General features: G+C 36.3%; 1 protein-coding gene across 1 annotated transcript; it reads right to left on the reverse strand.

Moving 5' to 3' along the window:
• Nucleotides 1-170: 170 nt before the first annotated feature.
• Nucleotides 171-12,103, reverse strand: LOC114241694 (MFS-type transporter SLC18B1). Its single transcript, XM_028172613.2, has 12 exons — nt 11,680-12,103; nt 9,407-9,647; nt 7,493-7,566; nt 6,798-7,014; nt 6,387-6,477; nt 5,292-5,526; nt 5,112-5,210; nt 4,134-4,229; nt 2,712-2,883; nt 1,894-2,086; nt 454-962; nt 171-374 (listed from the first exon to the last, which is right to left on the reverse strand). Exons 1-12 carry the CDS (start codon nt 11,955-11,957, stop codon nt 294-296), a joined length of 2,286 nt encoding a protein of 761 aa, XP_028028414.2. The 5' UTR covers nt 11,958-12,103; the 3' UTR covers nt 171-293.
• Between the last annotated feature and the right edge of the window lie 1,477 nt (nt 12,104-13,580).

Consider the following 13,580-nt stretch of genomic DNA (forward strand, 5'->3'; position numbering starts at 1 on the left):
TTGTTCATTGGAAATGTCATGAAACCGTCAGTGGAGGTCGTTGCTACCAGGGACTCATAAACAGGGAGAGGACGATTTATCTCAGTTGCGATGTTTCAGAAATGGGAAGGGTAGAGGGGTGAAACGTCATGTTTGCCACCCCAAAGTTTCGTTCGATTACGAATAAAATATTTTGTGTTATTTTTTTTTTATTTCAGTGGATTTATTTCAGAATTTTGTCAATTAAAAATCGTAAGATCAGTTTAATTAAATTATTGTTTGTGCGATTACATTACATTCTATTTTAATACGATTTAAACTTCACACGCGCCGGTTGACGAAACTGTTACCGTTCCTCTGAAATACGAGACGTCGTGTTTACAATCACAGCCATCCTGAAATAATTGAATTAAAATCAAATATACCTTATAGATTAATTATAATAGCAAAGAGCATTAATATCTATTTACTTACAAATTCTTTTTCTAACGAAGAGCACTCTTGGTTTTTATCGTAAAAATGTACTTTCTCGATATTATGCTTCAATATTTCGTTCGATGGTTTTTTTTCTTCAGCACATGTCATCAAATTTGAGATTAGACCTTTGTTATTTTTCTTGACTTTCAAGTGATCTATATTGACGTTGTACATAACCACTGGACTGCCAAATATTGCCTCATCAAGATACGTACAGTAGCTACCGTTCTCTTGTTTTTGCATTAGATTATTATTAATATTAAGGCCTTTTTCATTGTTCGTGTTGGTTTCGGTGTTACCGAGATAGTTCTGGTATAGTTGATTTTCGTTTATTTCCGAATGTTTTCGCTTATTTGTGGATTGTTTTATTTTGGCACACACGTTTGTCAAGTATTGAAATTTGAGGAAGTATCCAACGGCTCCAGTAACGGTCGCGTACCCGCTCTTCTTACTCTTGTTGTGAACTAGGCAAACGTGTTTTAAAGATGTCGTTCCGTAGGAGGGTCCTAAAAGAATAAAATAAAATCGTTCTAACAAGGCCAGATTTTTTTACTATATTAACGGCCTATAAGGTTAATAAATGATCAGAAGATAGCCCTAGTTTCTTCGTGATGCTGTTACTGCTATTGTGTTAATTATTCATAACGGAAATATTTTAATTGTTTTTCATTCATTCCGTCCTTAACTAAGAACTGATGGTAAGACATATCTTGATACTACTCTAAGTATTACCGCAATCACACGCTCCCGTCCTGAGGAGTAGGACAACCGTTATTCCAATTGCCAGTTTAACTTCGTGTCTCAAGGTGTGTAGCCGTATTTTTGTTGCAACGTTTATGGGGTGGACCCTATTATCAAATTGTCAGGAAAAAAAGTTACGTGGGGTATGTTAAGAAAGTTCTTCCCTTTCGAAGATTTTTTCTTATGGGTCAAAAAATCGTTAATGAAAAATTTTGATAATCCAACATACTAAATACCTACGTCGTTCGATAAACCTTTTGAAATTTTGTAAAATCATTAGTTTGATTATGTACTTGGCTGTACTTACTACTGGTGGTAGGACCTCTTGAGAGTCCGCGCGGGTGGGTACCACCGCCCTGCCTATTTCTGCAGTGAAGCAGTAATGCGTTTCGGTTTGAAGGATGGGGTAGCCGTTGTAACTATACTGAGACCTTAGAACTTATATCTCAAGGTGGGTGGCGCATTTACGTTGTAGATGTCCATGGGCTCCATTAACCACTTAACACCAGGTGGACTGTGAGCTCGTCCACCCATCTAAGCAACAAAAAAAAACACTTATGTCGAACCACTTTTTGTGGATTTTCTAGCATAAACCATTCAGGAAGATTTGAGGAAATGTTATGTTAATTATAACTTAATTATAATGATAATGAATTGACTTAAACTTTATTGTTTTTTGTATTTATTTATACTCGCCATTTTTATGCGGACAGGCGCAGTGTATTAACGGAGAGTTTTCGGTGAGGCCGTTCTCAGGCGCGCTGCGTGTTCTGCAGAAGTTACTGCTGCCCCACGTGGTGTCGGTGTACGGAATCGAATCAGATACACTTCCTGGCTGCACCCACTTCGAAGATTCGCGCAGTGAGAAAAATGTTAATGTTATAACGCCCTGTTAGATTGAAAAGTTTTTTTAGAATATCACAGTACTCAAGCATTATTTGTGTAAAAAAAAAGCACTCAAGATGTTTAGAAATGGCATGTTTTATGGTCGTAACAAAATCCGTATTTTTTGGAACCGGAAAATTTATTTCAATTCTTGTTGTCAGTGTATGAATAAGTATGTATGAATAAGTGGGCTCAATGCCTATCTGGTGTAAAGTGGCTCCTGGAGCCCATAGGATTCACAATGTGAATTCCATTTTAAGACATGGAATCGAGTCACAATTTCTTTATTTGGGATACTAATCGTACAATACATCCGCATAGTATATGAAAGATCCAATAATACAACACATGGGTAGATTGTGAACAACATGAAATGAAATTATTGACTTAAAGTTTACAAAGAAAGTAATAAAATAAAACAAGGAAAATATTACTACCACGAGTCGGACCTATGGTCACTTTACTTTTCAATATTTATCGAATTTGAACTTAAATATTTTGCTTTGCACAAGTTCGTGTCATGTAGATATCCTGTAACTGTAAGGACACTGGACACAGGTAACTGAAACCGAATTTTTATTTTATTTACGGAGCATATCATTGGAATAAGGTGTAAAAAATAAAAATACCATAGTGAAACACGCAGAGGCGCAGAGCGTAGCGCACAGCGGGAACCCGTACCGTTGCGTGAGGGCTCCACCAAGAGCCGGACCAAAGACTTCGCCCAGAGAATAACAACAAGACCAGACCCCCGCCACTGCACTGTATGTGGTGAGCGCTTCGGGGCATCCCCCTTCATAACTATATTATAATAATTGGTTAATTAAATGATATAAATGACACGATAGAGGGTCAGTCGAGTTCATGATGCCTGCCGAAGTTAGATCTTAGGTATATTATAGATTACGAAAAATGAATGCCGTAAGCCACCTCCAAAAATGCAGAAAATCAGGACCTTGGTATCACCTCCACACAATACTACCGTTTTCATTATATTACAGTATTTCTTGATTGCTGAAGCTATTAAGACTATCCAGCACTTCATGAATAGAAATACAAAGACCAGTGAAACGGGTATAATAAACGAAGGTGTCTGAATTCTGAATGGTGGGCTGTTTTGTGAGCCCTCTCGGGTAGGTACCGCCATCCAGTCTATTTCTGCCCGGAAGCAGTAATGCATTCCGATTTTAAATGTGAGCCAACTGTTACACAATACAATTCAGACTTAGATTTCATATTTCAAGGTTCGCGTAGTGATGCTTTTGGGCTCCATCAGCCTCTAAATAATAGGTGGGTGAGAACTAGTTCAGCAATCTAGGCAATGAAAGGGATAAGTTTGTGTCACAGAAAAACCATCAATCTTGTTAATTTATAATAATTCAATACTACGATATCGTAATTTAAGAGGTTTTCCCATTCGCGCGTAGATAGAATAGCCCCTTATGCTACCAGAGAATCGGTACAAAAAAAGAAGTTATTATCGTCACTTGAATTGAGGAATTGTTCGAGATGATACCAACGTCTCGTTTGTACCATCGCACCGCCCGCCACCGGAGTAGAGTTCATCCATACTACCTGGAGCCACTGCGGTCATCCACAGTGCGTTTCCAGAGATCTTTTTTGCCACGTACCATCCGGCTATGGAATGAGCTCCCCTCCACGGTGTTTCCCGAGCGCTATGATATGTCCTTCTTCAAACGAGGCTTGTGGAGAGTATTAAGCGGTAGGCAGCGGCTTGGCTCTGCCCTTGGCATTGCTGAAGTCCATGGGCGACGGTAACCACTCACCATCAGGTGGGCCGTGTGCTCGTCTGCCTACAAAGGCAATAAAAAATAAAATAAAATAAAACTTGAAATATTGAAAAACTGTTAATATGCAATGCTAGACGGTATAAGAGATCATTCTTCAAACGAGTCTTGATTATTACTACGCAGCTCACATCAGCGATAATGAACACATGCAAACAAGTTAACCGTAAGCTCGGATGTCAACACGTTTAATGCAGTATCGCTAAATGAATAATCCACAATTATGCACAATTATGTACTTACATGGAACTTGTCAACACTCCTTGAAATGTGGGCAACAATGTAAGGGCCACAGATATTCCTAGTATCGAAAGCGCAACCAGGTCTAACCAAAGCTCACTGAAAAAAAATCATTAGAATAAAACTTTTGTAATAAATGAAATTTTCGATTACAGCCTCGCAAACTTTCTACAAGTATATCATATCAAGTCAATCATAGTACGGATAGGAATTCATACTATACTAAAGATTCCCAAACTATTTTGGGCAAGAGACCCCTTTTTCAAATTATTTCAAATACTTACAAGTCTAAAAACTTTACGATTGGTTAAGTGATTAAGTTCGACATCATTTTCTCTTAAAAATTTACTTAAAATTAATTTGATAAACACAGTATCTTGAAAGCTTCAAATAAGTGCTTGTATTTTTCCCTTTTTGGTTGCTTACGGGGCTATTCCAACTAATCGCGGACGGGTAGATGAGCTCACGGACCCAACCTAGGAGCACCGAGAGCGGACCCGATAAGACATGTTTACATGTTCTTCTTCAAACGAGGCTTGTGAGAGTATTAAACGATAGGAAGCGGGTTCGCTATGCTCTTGGCATTGCTGACGTCCATGAGCGACGCTAACCACTCACCATCAGGTGGGCTGTATGCTCCTCTGCCTACATAGGCAATAAAAAAAAGATATTTTGGACGATGGCGGCTTAAATTATGAGATGAAGCTGTAAGCTTTGTATGTATGTTCCTTATGGACTCCCAAGCGGTTGGACCGATTTCGGTAAAATTTTCAAGAACTTTTCAGATTAACTATGGGAGTGATCTTGAGATCCGTTCGGTAGCGATCAGACCAAAGTCAAATCAAAGATCTTGTGTTTGAATTTAGATAATCTCTAAATTTAATGAAACGTCATTTATAAAACAGTATAGTTACGAACGTTAAGTCTTTATTGGTCCATTTTTGGAAACCCGTTAAATAAATAAAGGATTGTGGGACTTACCGTGGTAATGCGGGGATGAAAGGACATGGGCCCAATAACAACAAGCCAACTGTGGACAGGAACAGGCCCCAAACCATCATGCACCAGTGATTGTGTACTCTGGACAAAGAAAAAAAAACTTTTTTACTGTCATCATTATAAAGGGAAGAATTATCAATGTTAATAAAATAAGCAGCTTACCGATCTGCTACCCATCCCCATATGGGACTGAAGATGCCATACAAGCTTGAGAATAGTAAGAAAATCAATCCGATTTGTTGTGTGGATAGCCCGAACTGTCGCATATGAGGCTCCAACGTTGGATCCAAGAACGCCCATGTATTGGACATTATTACGATTACAAGCCCAGTAACAATGATTGACGGAATCTTCAATAATTTAATCATTGAAGCTGTTTTTGAACCGGATACATACTCTGAAAAGAAATGTGTACCTTTTAAATCACAAATTTAAAGTAATAGATGTCGTCAGAGATGATTGACTGACTTTGTATGCGGTGAGTAGTTGCACCATTTTTGGCCGATTATTTACCGTGCCCCTGTTGTCACTTCCTCGATGTTTTTATTTTTATTGCTTAGATGGGTAGACGAGCTCACAACCCACCTTGTGTTAAGTGGTTACTGGAGCCCATAGACATCCACAACGTAAATTCGCCACCCACCTTGAAATATAAGTTCTAAGGTCTCAACACCAAGTATAGTTACAACGGCTGCCCCACCCTTCAAACCGAAACGGTACCCATCCGCGCGGACTCACAAGAAGTCCTACTACAGTAATTACGCAAATCATAATTTTGCGGATTTCATTTTTATTACACGATGTTATATGCCTTCACCGTGAAAGTCAATCGTGAATATTTGTTAAGTACGTATTTCCAGACAACAGATTTTACTTTATTTAGAACTTTTTGAAAGTTTATCATTATCTTCAAAATTGGTAGATAAGCTTTTTTTATCGCCGCGATAACGGAAGCTGGAAAGGTGACATATTTGACCCCCCTTTTAAAATATACTTACATTATTTACGTTAAATCAGACTATCGTTAAATGTATATAAAGTATATATTTGTCATAGCTACCGTAGCGGCACCGCATTTCGTTAGTTGAACAATGACAAATATCTTGCCCGAAGAGTCATAACAATTAGTTAATTATAATGTGAATGATGATATACATTAACTTGGATTAAGTTGATGTGTTGTTGTACTAGGTGTCAGTTGAAAAACTATGCTAAAAGATAATTAATATTATATAATATATAAGAATAAATGAGTACCTTCACATTCAGTAAGCAAGAAGAAGTTTATGGGTACTGTCAGCACCATCGCAATCCCAAGAGTATAAAATGGTAGTCCAAAGCCCCCGATCTACCTGAAACATTGAAGTTTTTGTACATTTACATGCTGATTCTAGTTTTTTTTTTTCACTATCACACGATTGGCGCATACAATCTTAAATGAAACCGTTAACCTTACTATTTGTAAATAATTGAATAATCGGCGATAAATCACACATGGTTTTCTGTCCCAAATTATAATTTCATGTTCTATGAAACCAGAGACTAATAAACTTTGATATATTGAAAACGACCAACATGCTTTTGTTTGTTCCAGAAAATACCTTTCTGTCTATTGGCAACCAAATACATTTTATGAGCTATTACAAGAAAAAATGGTTAAATTCATACCGAGTACAATAAACCGCCTATCGCCGGTCCCACTGACATTCCGAGTCCTACAAAGGTCTCTAAAATGCCAAGTACTGAACCGATGTTGTCAGGAAAGGCATTAACGACGAACACGTAGCTGGCCGTAGAATACGCACTAGCTCCCAGCGCCTCCAACCCTCTTATTAAGAAACAGAGGGCTGTGAATGTTGTCTTATCTTCTATTAGTTCCAACGTACTGTAATAAAAATATTTTTTCGATCGGATTTTTTTTTCATTGTCAAGAATGTACTGTACATGTACTGTACATCTGAATGCCCACCTTCGATATTGTGAATTATAATAAATTTCCATTTACCCTTCAAGTTAACAATGTTTGAAATGGATCGTAGCTAAATAGTTCTATGATTTTAAAGTCGTTATTTTATTTACATATACGAACATGAACTCCACTATGCAACGGAAACTCGACTTTGGCTTTCTTGGATTTAGAATCCAATTTGAGGGTATTTTTTATTAGAATTATTATTTTTGCGAGAGTCAATTCAACATTATTGTTCTAATTTTAAGCTCGGAATAAATACAACAAATTACGGCCATCGCAGTTAGCGTAATACTATTTTTCGGCATTGTTTAATTCATTCATATTATAGATATAAAATTACAATTTTCTTGACGGCTATGTATTATAATAAAACATTTATATTTTAACTTACCCAAATAATACATTACACACTCCAGCCACTAACATCCCAGCGGTAAACATAAATTTCGCGCCCACGGCCGGTAGCTGTGAATCATATTGAGATAAAATGTTATAACCTGTTTTCTGATTACAAAACATATAACGGAGGGCATGTATAGCTTATAATATGTAGGGATTGTTCATAATTATTGCAAAAAATATTTCCCTTTTTCGATGAAGTTTCATTGGTTTACGATAATTATTGTATCTTGTTTATCTGTTATCATCGCTTGGAAATTGCATTGTGAGTTTGTGACTTTACAAATTCTTGACAGTTTGAACTTTACGCTTAATAAATTAAAATCTTGTGTAACATTTTTTTTAATTAATAGCCAAATTATGTTTAATTCGTGTGTAAGTTGATATTTTTCAGTGTCATAGTTGTTTGTGTATATATAGATGTGATGATTTAGGATATGTAGTATATGTATATATATATAGACGACAAAGCAGAGACATAAGGGCGACCTGTTTCACAAAGGATTAACTCATCACAAATACAACAATAATAAGTATTTGTGCCAAGCTTAGATAATGAAAATAGTTTTACGTAAAAATTTAGGTATTTTTTCACAGTTTTGTCTCGTTACTTTTGTAATATGATCATGTATGGACGGTTTCTTGACAGCACAACATAGAATCGAAGTAGACACTAATGTACATACATCACATAAATGTTTTGTTAGAATTTATTAATGTCGTGTATAGAGTATAGATCAGCGGAAGTACTTGTTGCATTAGCATTGAAAATGACATCATCGTTTATTTTCTATATTTACGCATTTGCAATAATTGTTTTAACAATCAATATTTTCCTATAACAAGTTTTGCTGACTTTAGTTTATATAGCTTCTTGAAAGTTGTATTCAGAGGTCGCAATATTCATGTGAAACTTCGAAATTATTGAAAGGGTGACTTGCAAATTCAAGGACTCGATTTACTTGTTTGGTTTAAATTCTTTGTTCAGTTTACGTATGCTAAGTATGTTAAAGCCTTGAAATTTTTTAAACATGTGTGATTATAAAATTTTCCGTATCAATTTGTAGTTATCTTTTTGTTTAATTAATACGAAAATAAGGTATAAATAATTTGTGAAATACTACAATTTTTTATTCAAATTCAAATTCAAAATCATTTATTTCAACTTAGATGTCAGCATAACACACCTGTTGAATGTCAAAATATAAATAACAATGTTAACTCTACCACCGGTTCCAAAAAAAGCCACAGTCCTGAGAAGAACCGGCGAAACAAACTCAGCGGGTTTTTGTTTTTTTGTTTTTTCTCAAATATTTTCTTTTTTTTTTAAATAAGTAGAAATATTTACAATAAACGAAAAAACAAGTCAAAAATACAATTCAATAAGATATATAGTTTACGTAGATTATCAAAGATCAATTTTAATGACCATTGATCGCCGATCATGGCCAATCTGAAATAGCCCTGAATGTCAGAGGTAAATCATCGGATGTCTACGGCTTCAAGTTTTCAAATAATTGTGAAATTGTGTTCGTCAGTTAACGGCTTGAGGTTCTTATAGATGAATGTTTTGAGTTTTCTTTGTAGTTAGTTGTATGAGCGTAGTTTATCAGATTGAGTTTATCAACCATAGCGTAGCTGAATTAGTTCTTTAGTCTAGCAGCGAATAGATATAAAGAACATTGATTGAGTTAAAATGTTACTTGTATAGTACCGCCAACTTGCGGCAGGTAGCGTTTGAGTAATCAGAACGATTAGGTGTATTTCTTTTCATATCAAGCGATACTATATATAATATCGAAAAGCGGCTTGGTTTGACGGGTAAAATTAGAAGTAGAATAATTTATAGTAATACGTTTAATACAATTACCTATGTGATCGTAAGTGATCAAATTTAAATACTTACGAATTTCCCGAATAAAGGCGACGTTAAAAACATGATGACAGCATAGAAACTGAACACCATTCCGCATGTAGTATCTGACAGTCCTTTAGATGACGCTTCTCTCGGGAAGAATGGAGCCATAACGCTCATGGAACAAAAGCTCATGAAATCTACAATCGCGAGTGAAGCCAAGGTTAAACGCTGTCGACCGCTCAGCAGCCGGAATGCGCCTGGATGTAGCTTTCTTTGTGTGCGCACCAATCTGTTGAAACAAGCTCTGCCTATAGTCGCCAGCCAAAATAATTCCATATTTGCCAAGGCCTTCAAAATAAGACGCCTGGTATATTAGTATCGAGCGATGAGGCTATGAGGCAGTGTTCAAATCCGGTAGGCAGATACCGGTTTTCGTATTGAAGTACGTATATAATTAATGTTCACGAATGCTTTCCGCGGTGAAGGAATACTAACGTGTACTAAAAACAAAACTCGCAACGTAAAAACTGTGATTAGCACAATAGACCTCAGTTCTCAACGTGGGCGGCATTCAAATTGTCACGTCTATGGGTTCTGATGTTAACTGAACACCAGATGAACTCATTTATCAGTCTATCTAAAAATTCGAACTAAGCATTCCACTTTCAACGGCCCAACCTCAAGACTATAGGTGTTGTAAACATTATATATACATAACACAACAAAAATACATGGTGTAAACATAGAGCGTCTTGTAATGTCGCACTGGTTGGTGCTACCACGTTGTCTAGTTCTGTCTGGAAGCCGTCACGTGTTCAGGTTTGAAGGGTGGGGCAGCTGTTACAATATTGCGATTTCGGCTTCATATGCTACATACATTAATATCGCGTCATGTTCACGGGCACCATATCAAACTCAACACTATTAATTAAATTAAGCATAAATAAGCGAGGCAACCGATAGAGATGTTCCCTTTGGACTACAAATCTTAAGCCTATTTTTGGTTTTTGTTACGTTGCGTGCCAATATACATGATATGGCTTTCAGAATGATTTTGTTTAGTACCTATTATTGAAAACCTCATCACCCGTAGGTATTACTTTTCGGAAACGTTCTTAATACACTGCTTTAAAACAGTCACGAGTAGCGCGACCTAGCTCATATACACAACCTTATGAGTTTCTCGCCAGATCTTCTCAGTGGGTCGCGATTCCGATCCGGTAGTAGATTCAACGAAGCGCAATTCTTGCTAGGGTCAGTGTTAGCAATTCTCTCAGGTTGAGCCCGTGAGCTCACCTATCAGTCTGAGCGAAGTTGGAATAGCCCCTTAGGCTACCAACGATTAGATAGGGCGAAAAGGTAATGGGGCAGTAGTCATGGTCGCCAAGCATGTGACTGTAGCTAAGAATGAAATATGTTATTGTATTGATTTTCATTGTTACAGTATAGGTAATGATCCATAGATTATACACTTAATATATTTGAGATAATGATCCTTTTTGTTCGAATAAATAATATTATTATTTATTCACTATGACTTCTTATGTCAAATAGGTAGGTATGATCTACGGGGTAAAACGTCTTAGCTAGGTCTTTTTTTGCTTAGTCAGATGAACGGGCTTATTGCTCACCTTATGTTAAGTGGCAACTGGAGCCCATAGGCAGCAATAACGTAAACTCCGCCAGAAGACTTGAGTTCCCAGTTTCCAGTTCTATATTGAAACGGCTACCGCACCCTTTAAGTTGGGAGGCATTACTGCTACTACTTACTACTACTTGTGAACCCACACGGTTAACCTACCAGTACGGATACCGTACCACCAGATCTATCTATAATTCTCAATTATTCAACGCATTATGTGATTTCATATTCATGGGAAATTCAAAACATGAAAACTTTTCATTTCTTTTATTGCAATTGTAATTTGGTTCAGAATTTCATTTCTGGCCCTTTTCTTCGTACTAGTGTGTGTAAATGAGCACAACCCATGGGCTTTTAATATTCATTCTCTTCGTCGGAAATAAATTACTATATATTTTTATGTTGTATTTAAAAAACGAGTGCGTTTTTCTAGTTGCATTCATTATTATTATTATACTATATTATACTATTACTTCCAGAACATTAACGTTTGCTTAATCGATTCGCATGTGTCCATCTGTAAAATATGGTAGGCATAGCTGACGCTAAATGAATGCTGTTATGTTTGTTATCAATTACACATGTTGTTGATTACAACATGGATTACTACGTACAATACGCGATATCTAATTCATAATACCTATGTACTTATTTCAGTTTGGTGTATGTGAGTACCTACCTTTCTCTCAATATTCGGATTTCTGAGCTGACATCATCGTTCGGGTCTCCCGACCATGATTGTGTTCGTCGCAATCGCCCCGAGTTTGGTGGGGACCTCCCTCCGCCCCATGTCTCTGCCAAATCTCCAGTATGCGTTGATGTTTTATTAATTCTACTATCAAAAACTAGTGTGTCTAGTGATCCTTGCCTACTGTCACTATCTGAACTTTCACTTTTAGTCCTCTGATCTTCCCCCAGAAGCTTCATCTCATCGGAATCATCACTCCCTAAATCCATTTTTCTTGAATCGTAATTCGTCTCGATCGCAAAGAAATGAGAGCTATCTGCGGCGTCGTGTTGGCGCGAGTGCACTGCACCAGACTGTTTTAATAACTATACAGTAAGTTTAAACCCACCGTCGCATATCAATTATCGATATCTTATCGAGTGTAAATAAAAGTTTCCGGGCACAGGAGTCACTTGTATATTTTCAGAGGCGATGAGTGTATTTTGAGGGAGGGGGAAGCTGGAGTAATTTGTCTTTTAACGATAAGAAAATCATTTGAATCCATTTATAGTATATTCTATGATTAGTTAATTTCGTTTACAATGATAAATAATAAATAAATAAATATAAATAAATATTTTACTAACAATCACGCCACGTTAACTGGTCCCGTGTTAAGTTCGTATAGAACTTGTATTAGAGGTACCAGATAACGGAAATAAATGTAAGATTTTTATTATACACCAACGTATATTTAATATACATCCATAACCCTGGAAAATACATTTTATATTTATCATACAAATATCTTCCCTTGGCGGGATTCGAACCCGCGACCCCCTTGTGTAGTGACCATATCACTTACCATTACACCAGACGGCCGTTTATTCAGTTAATTCATTCCCTTTTTTCTTTATCTGACAGATCTTGACAATTTTCAAAATGTATGTTGCGGTTTAGTTATAATGCAACTATGAGGTAATCAGTAATTGCACGTACGGCTCCGCTTTCCTTGTAAGTTGAGACCTCGCCTAACAAAGCTGTTGTGATACGATTAATATTGGCAGATTGAAATTTAATAAATTTTAAAATTATTATAACTTAAAATAAGTAATAAAAGCCCTTTTTAAAAATTTTGAAGATTTTTTGTCTTTATCGTGTACATAATGAGGTAAATTCGTTATTGATCGTGTGTTTAGCAAACAAAGACGCGAAATTAGATTTGACTGAAATATAAATATTTTAGAATAATACTTAGAATACTTAGCGGCATGCTCCGACAGCCGTGTGACAAAATTAAACACACAAAAAATATGACAGAAGATAAACCATTGGCTGACGGTAAAATATTGTTTATTCGTGTAATATTTGATTTGGTTATCGTTCTAGAAAACAATTAATAATCATGGTCGTTAATACAGTATCGCACTGACGCGGACGCTTGTTATTTGGTATCATAGATATATATTTAATACTTAACATTTAGAACGATTTCTTTTAAACTGAAAATCACTACCTACATAGTATAAAACAAAGTCGCTTTCTCTGTCCCTATATCTGTCTGTCCCTATGTATGCTGAAATCTTTAAAACTACGCAACGGATTTTGATGCGGTTTTTTTTAATAGATAGAGTGATTGAAGAGGAAGGTTTATATGTATAATAACATCCATTAAATAGTGGAGAAATCAATAATAAATTACAGTTTCCGAAGCGAAGCGAGGGCGGGTCGCTAGTTTATAGTATAAGCGTCGTAGCGTTAAAATTTCGCGGAATAAATTACCGAATTTATGTAGGTACATGGGTGGTGTACATCTTGTGTTTGTATTCGTAATTTTAGATAATAAAAGGATTCGTTCGAAAACTTTAAAGTATTCAAAACGTCAAATTAAGAAGTTATAGGAAGCGCGATTT

Source organism: Bombyx mandarina, chromosome 15 (assembly GCF_030267445.1).
Source record: "Bombyx mandarina strain Sakado chromosome 15, ASM3026744v2".
In the NCBI taxonomy this organism is placed as follows: Eukaryota; Metazoa; Arthropoda; class Insecta; order Lepidoptera; family Bombycidae; genus Bombyx; species Bombyx mandarina.

Bases quoted from the DNA above. Each gene is read 5' to 3' on its own strand.
- LOC114241694 (XM_028172613.2), bottom strand. From the start codon at position 11,957: ATGGATTTAGGGAGTGATGATTCCGATGAGATGAAGCTTCTGGGGGAA. The intron at 5,527-6,386 runs GTACTCATTTAT...ATTTCTTTTCAG, and splicing joins CTTGCTTACTGAATGTGAAG to AGTATGTATCCGGTTCAAAA. The intron at 4,230-5,111 runs GTAAGTCCCACA...ATTTTTTTTCAG, and splicing joins TTCATCCCCGCATTACCACG to TGAGCTTTGGTTAGACCTGG.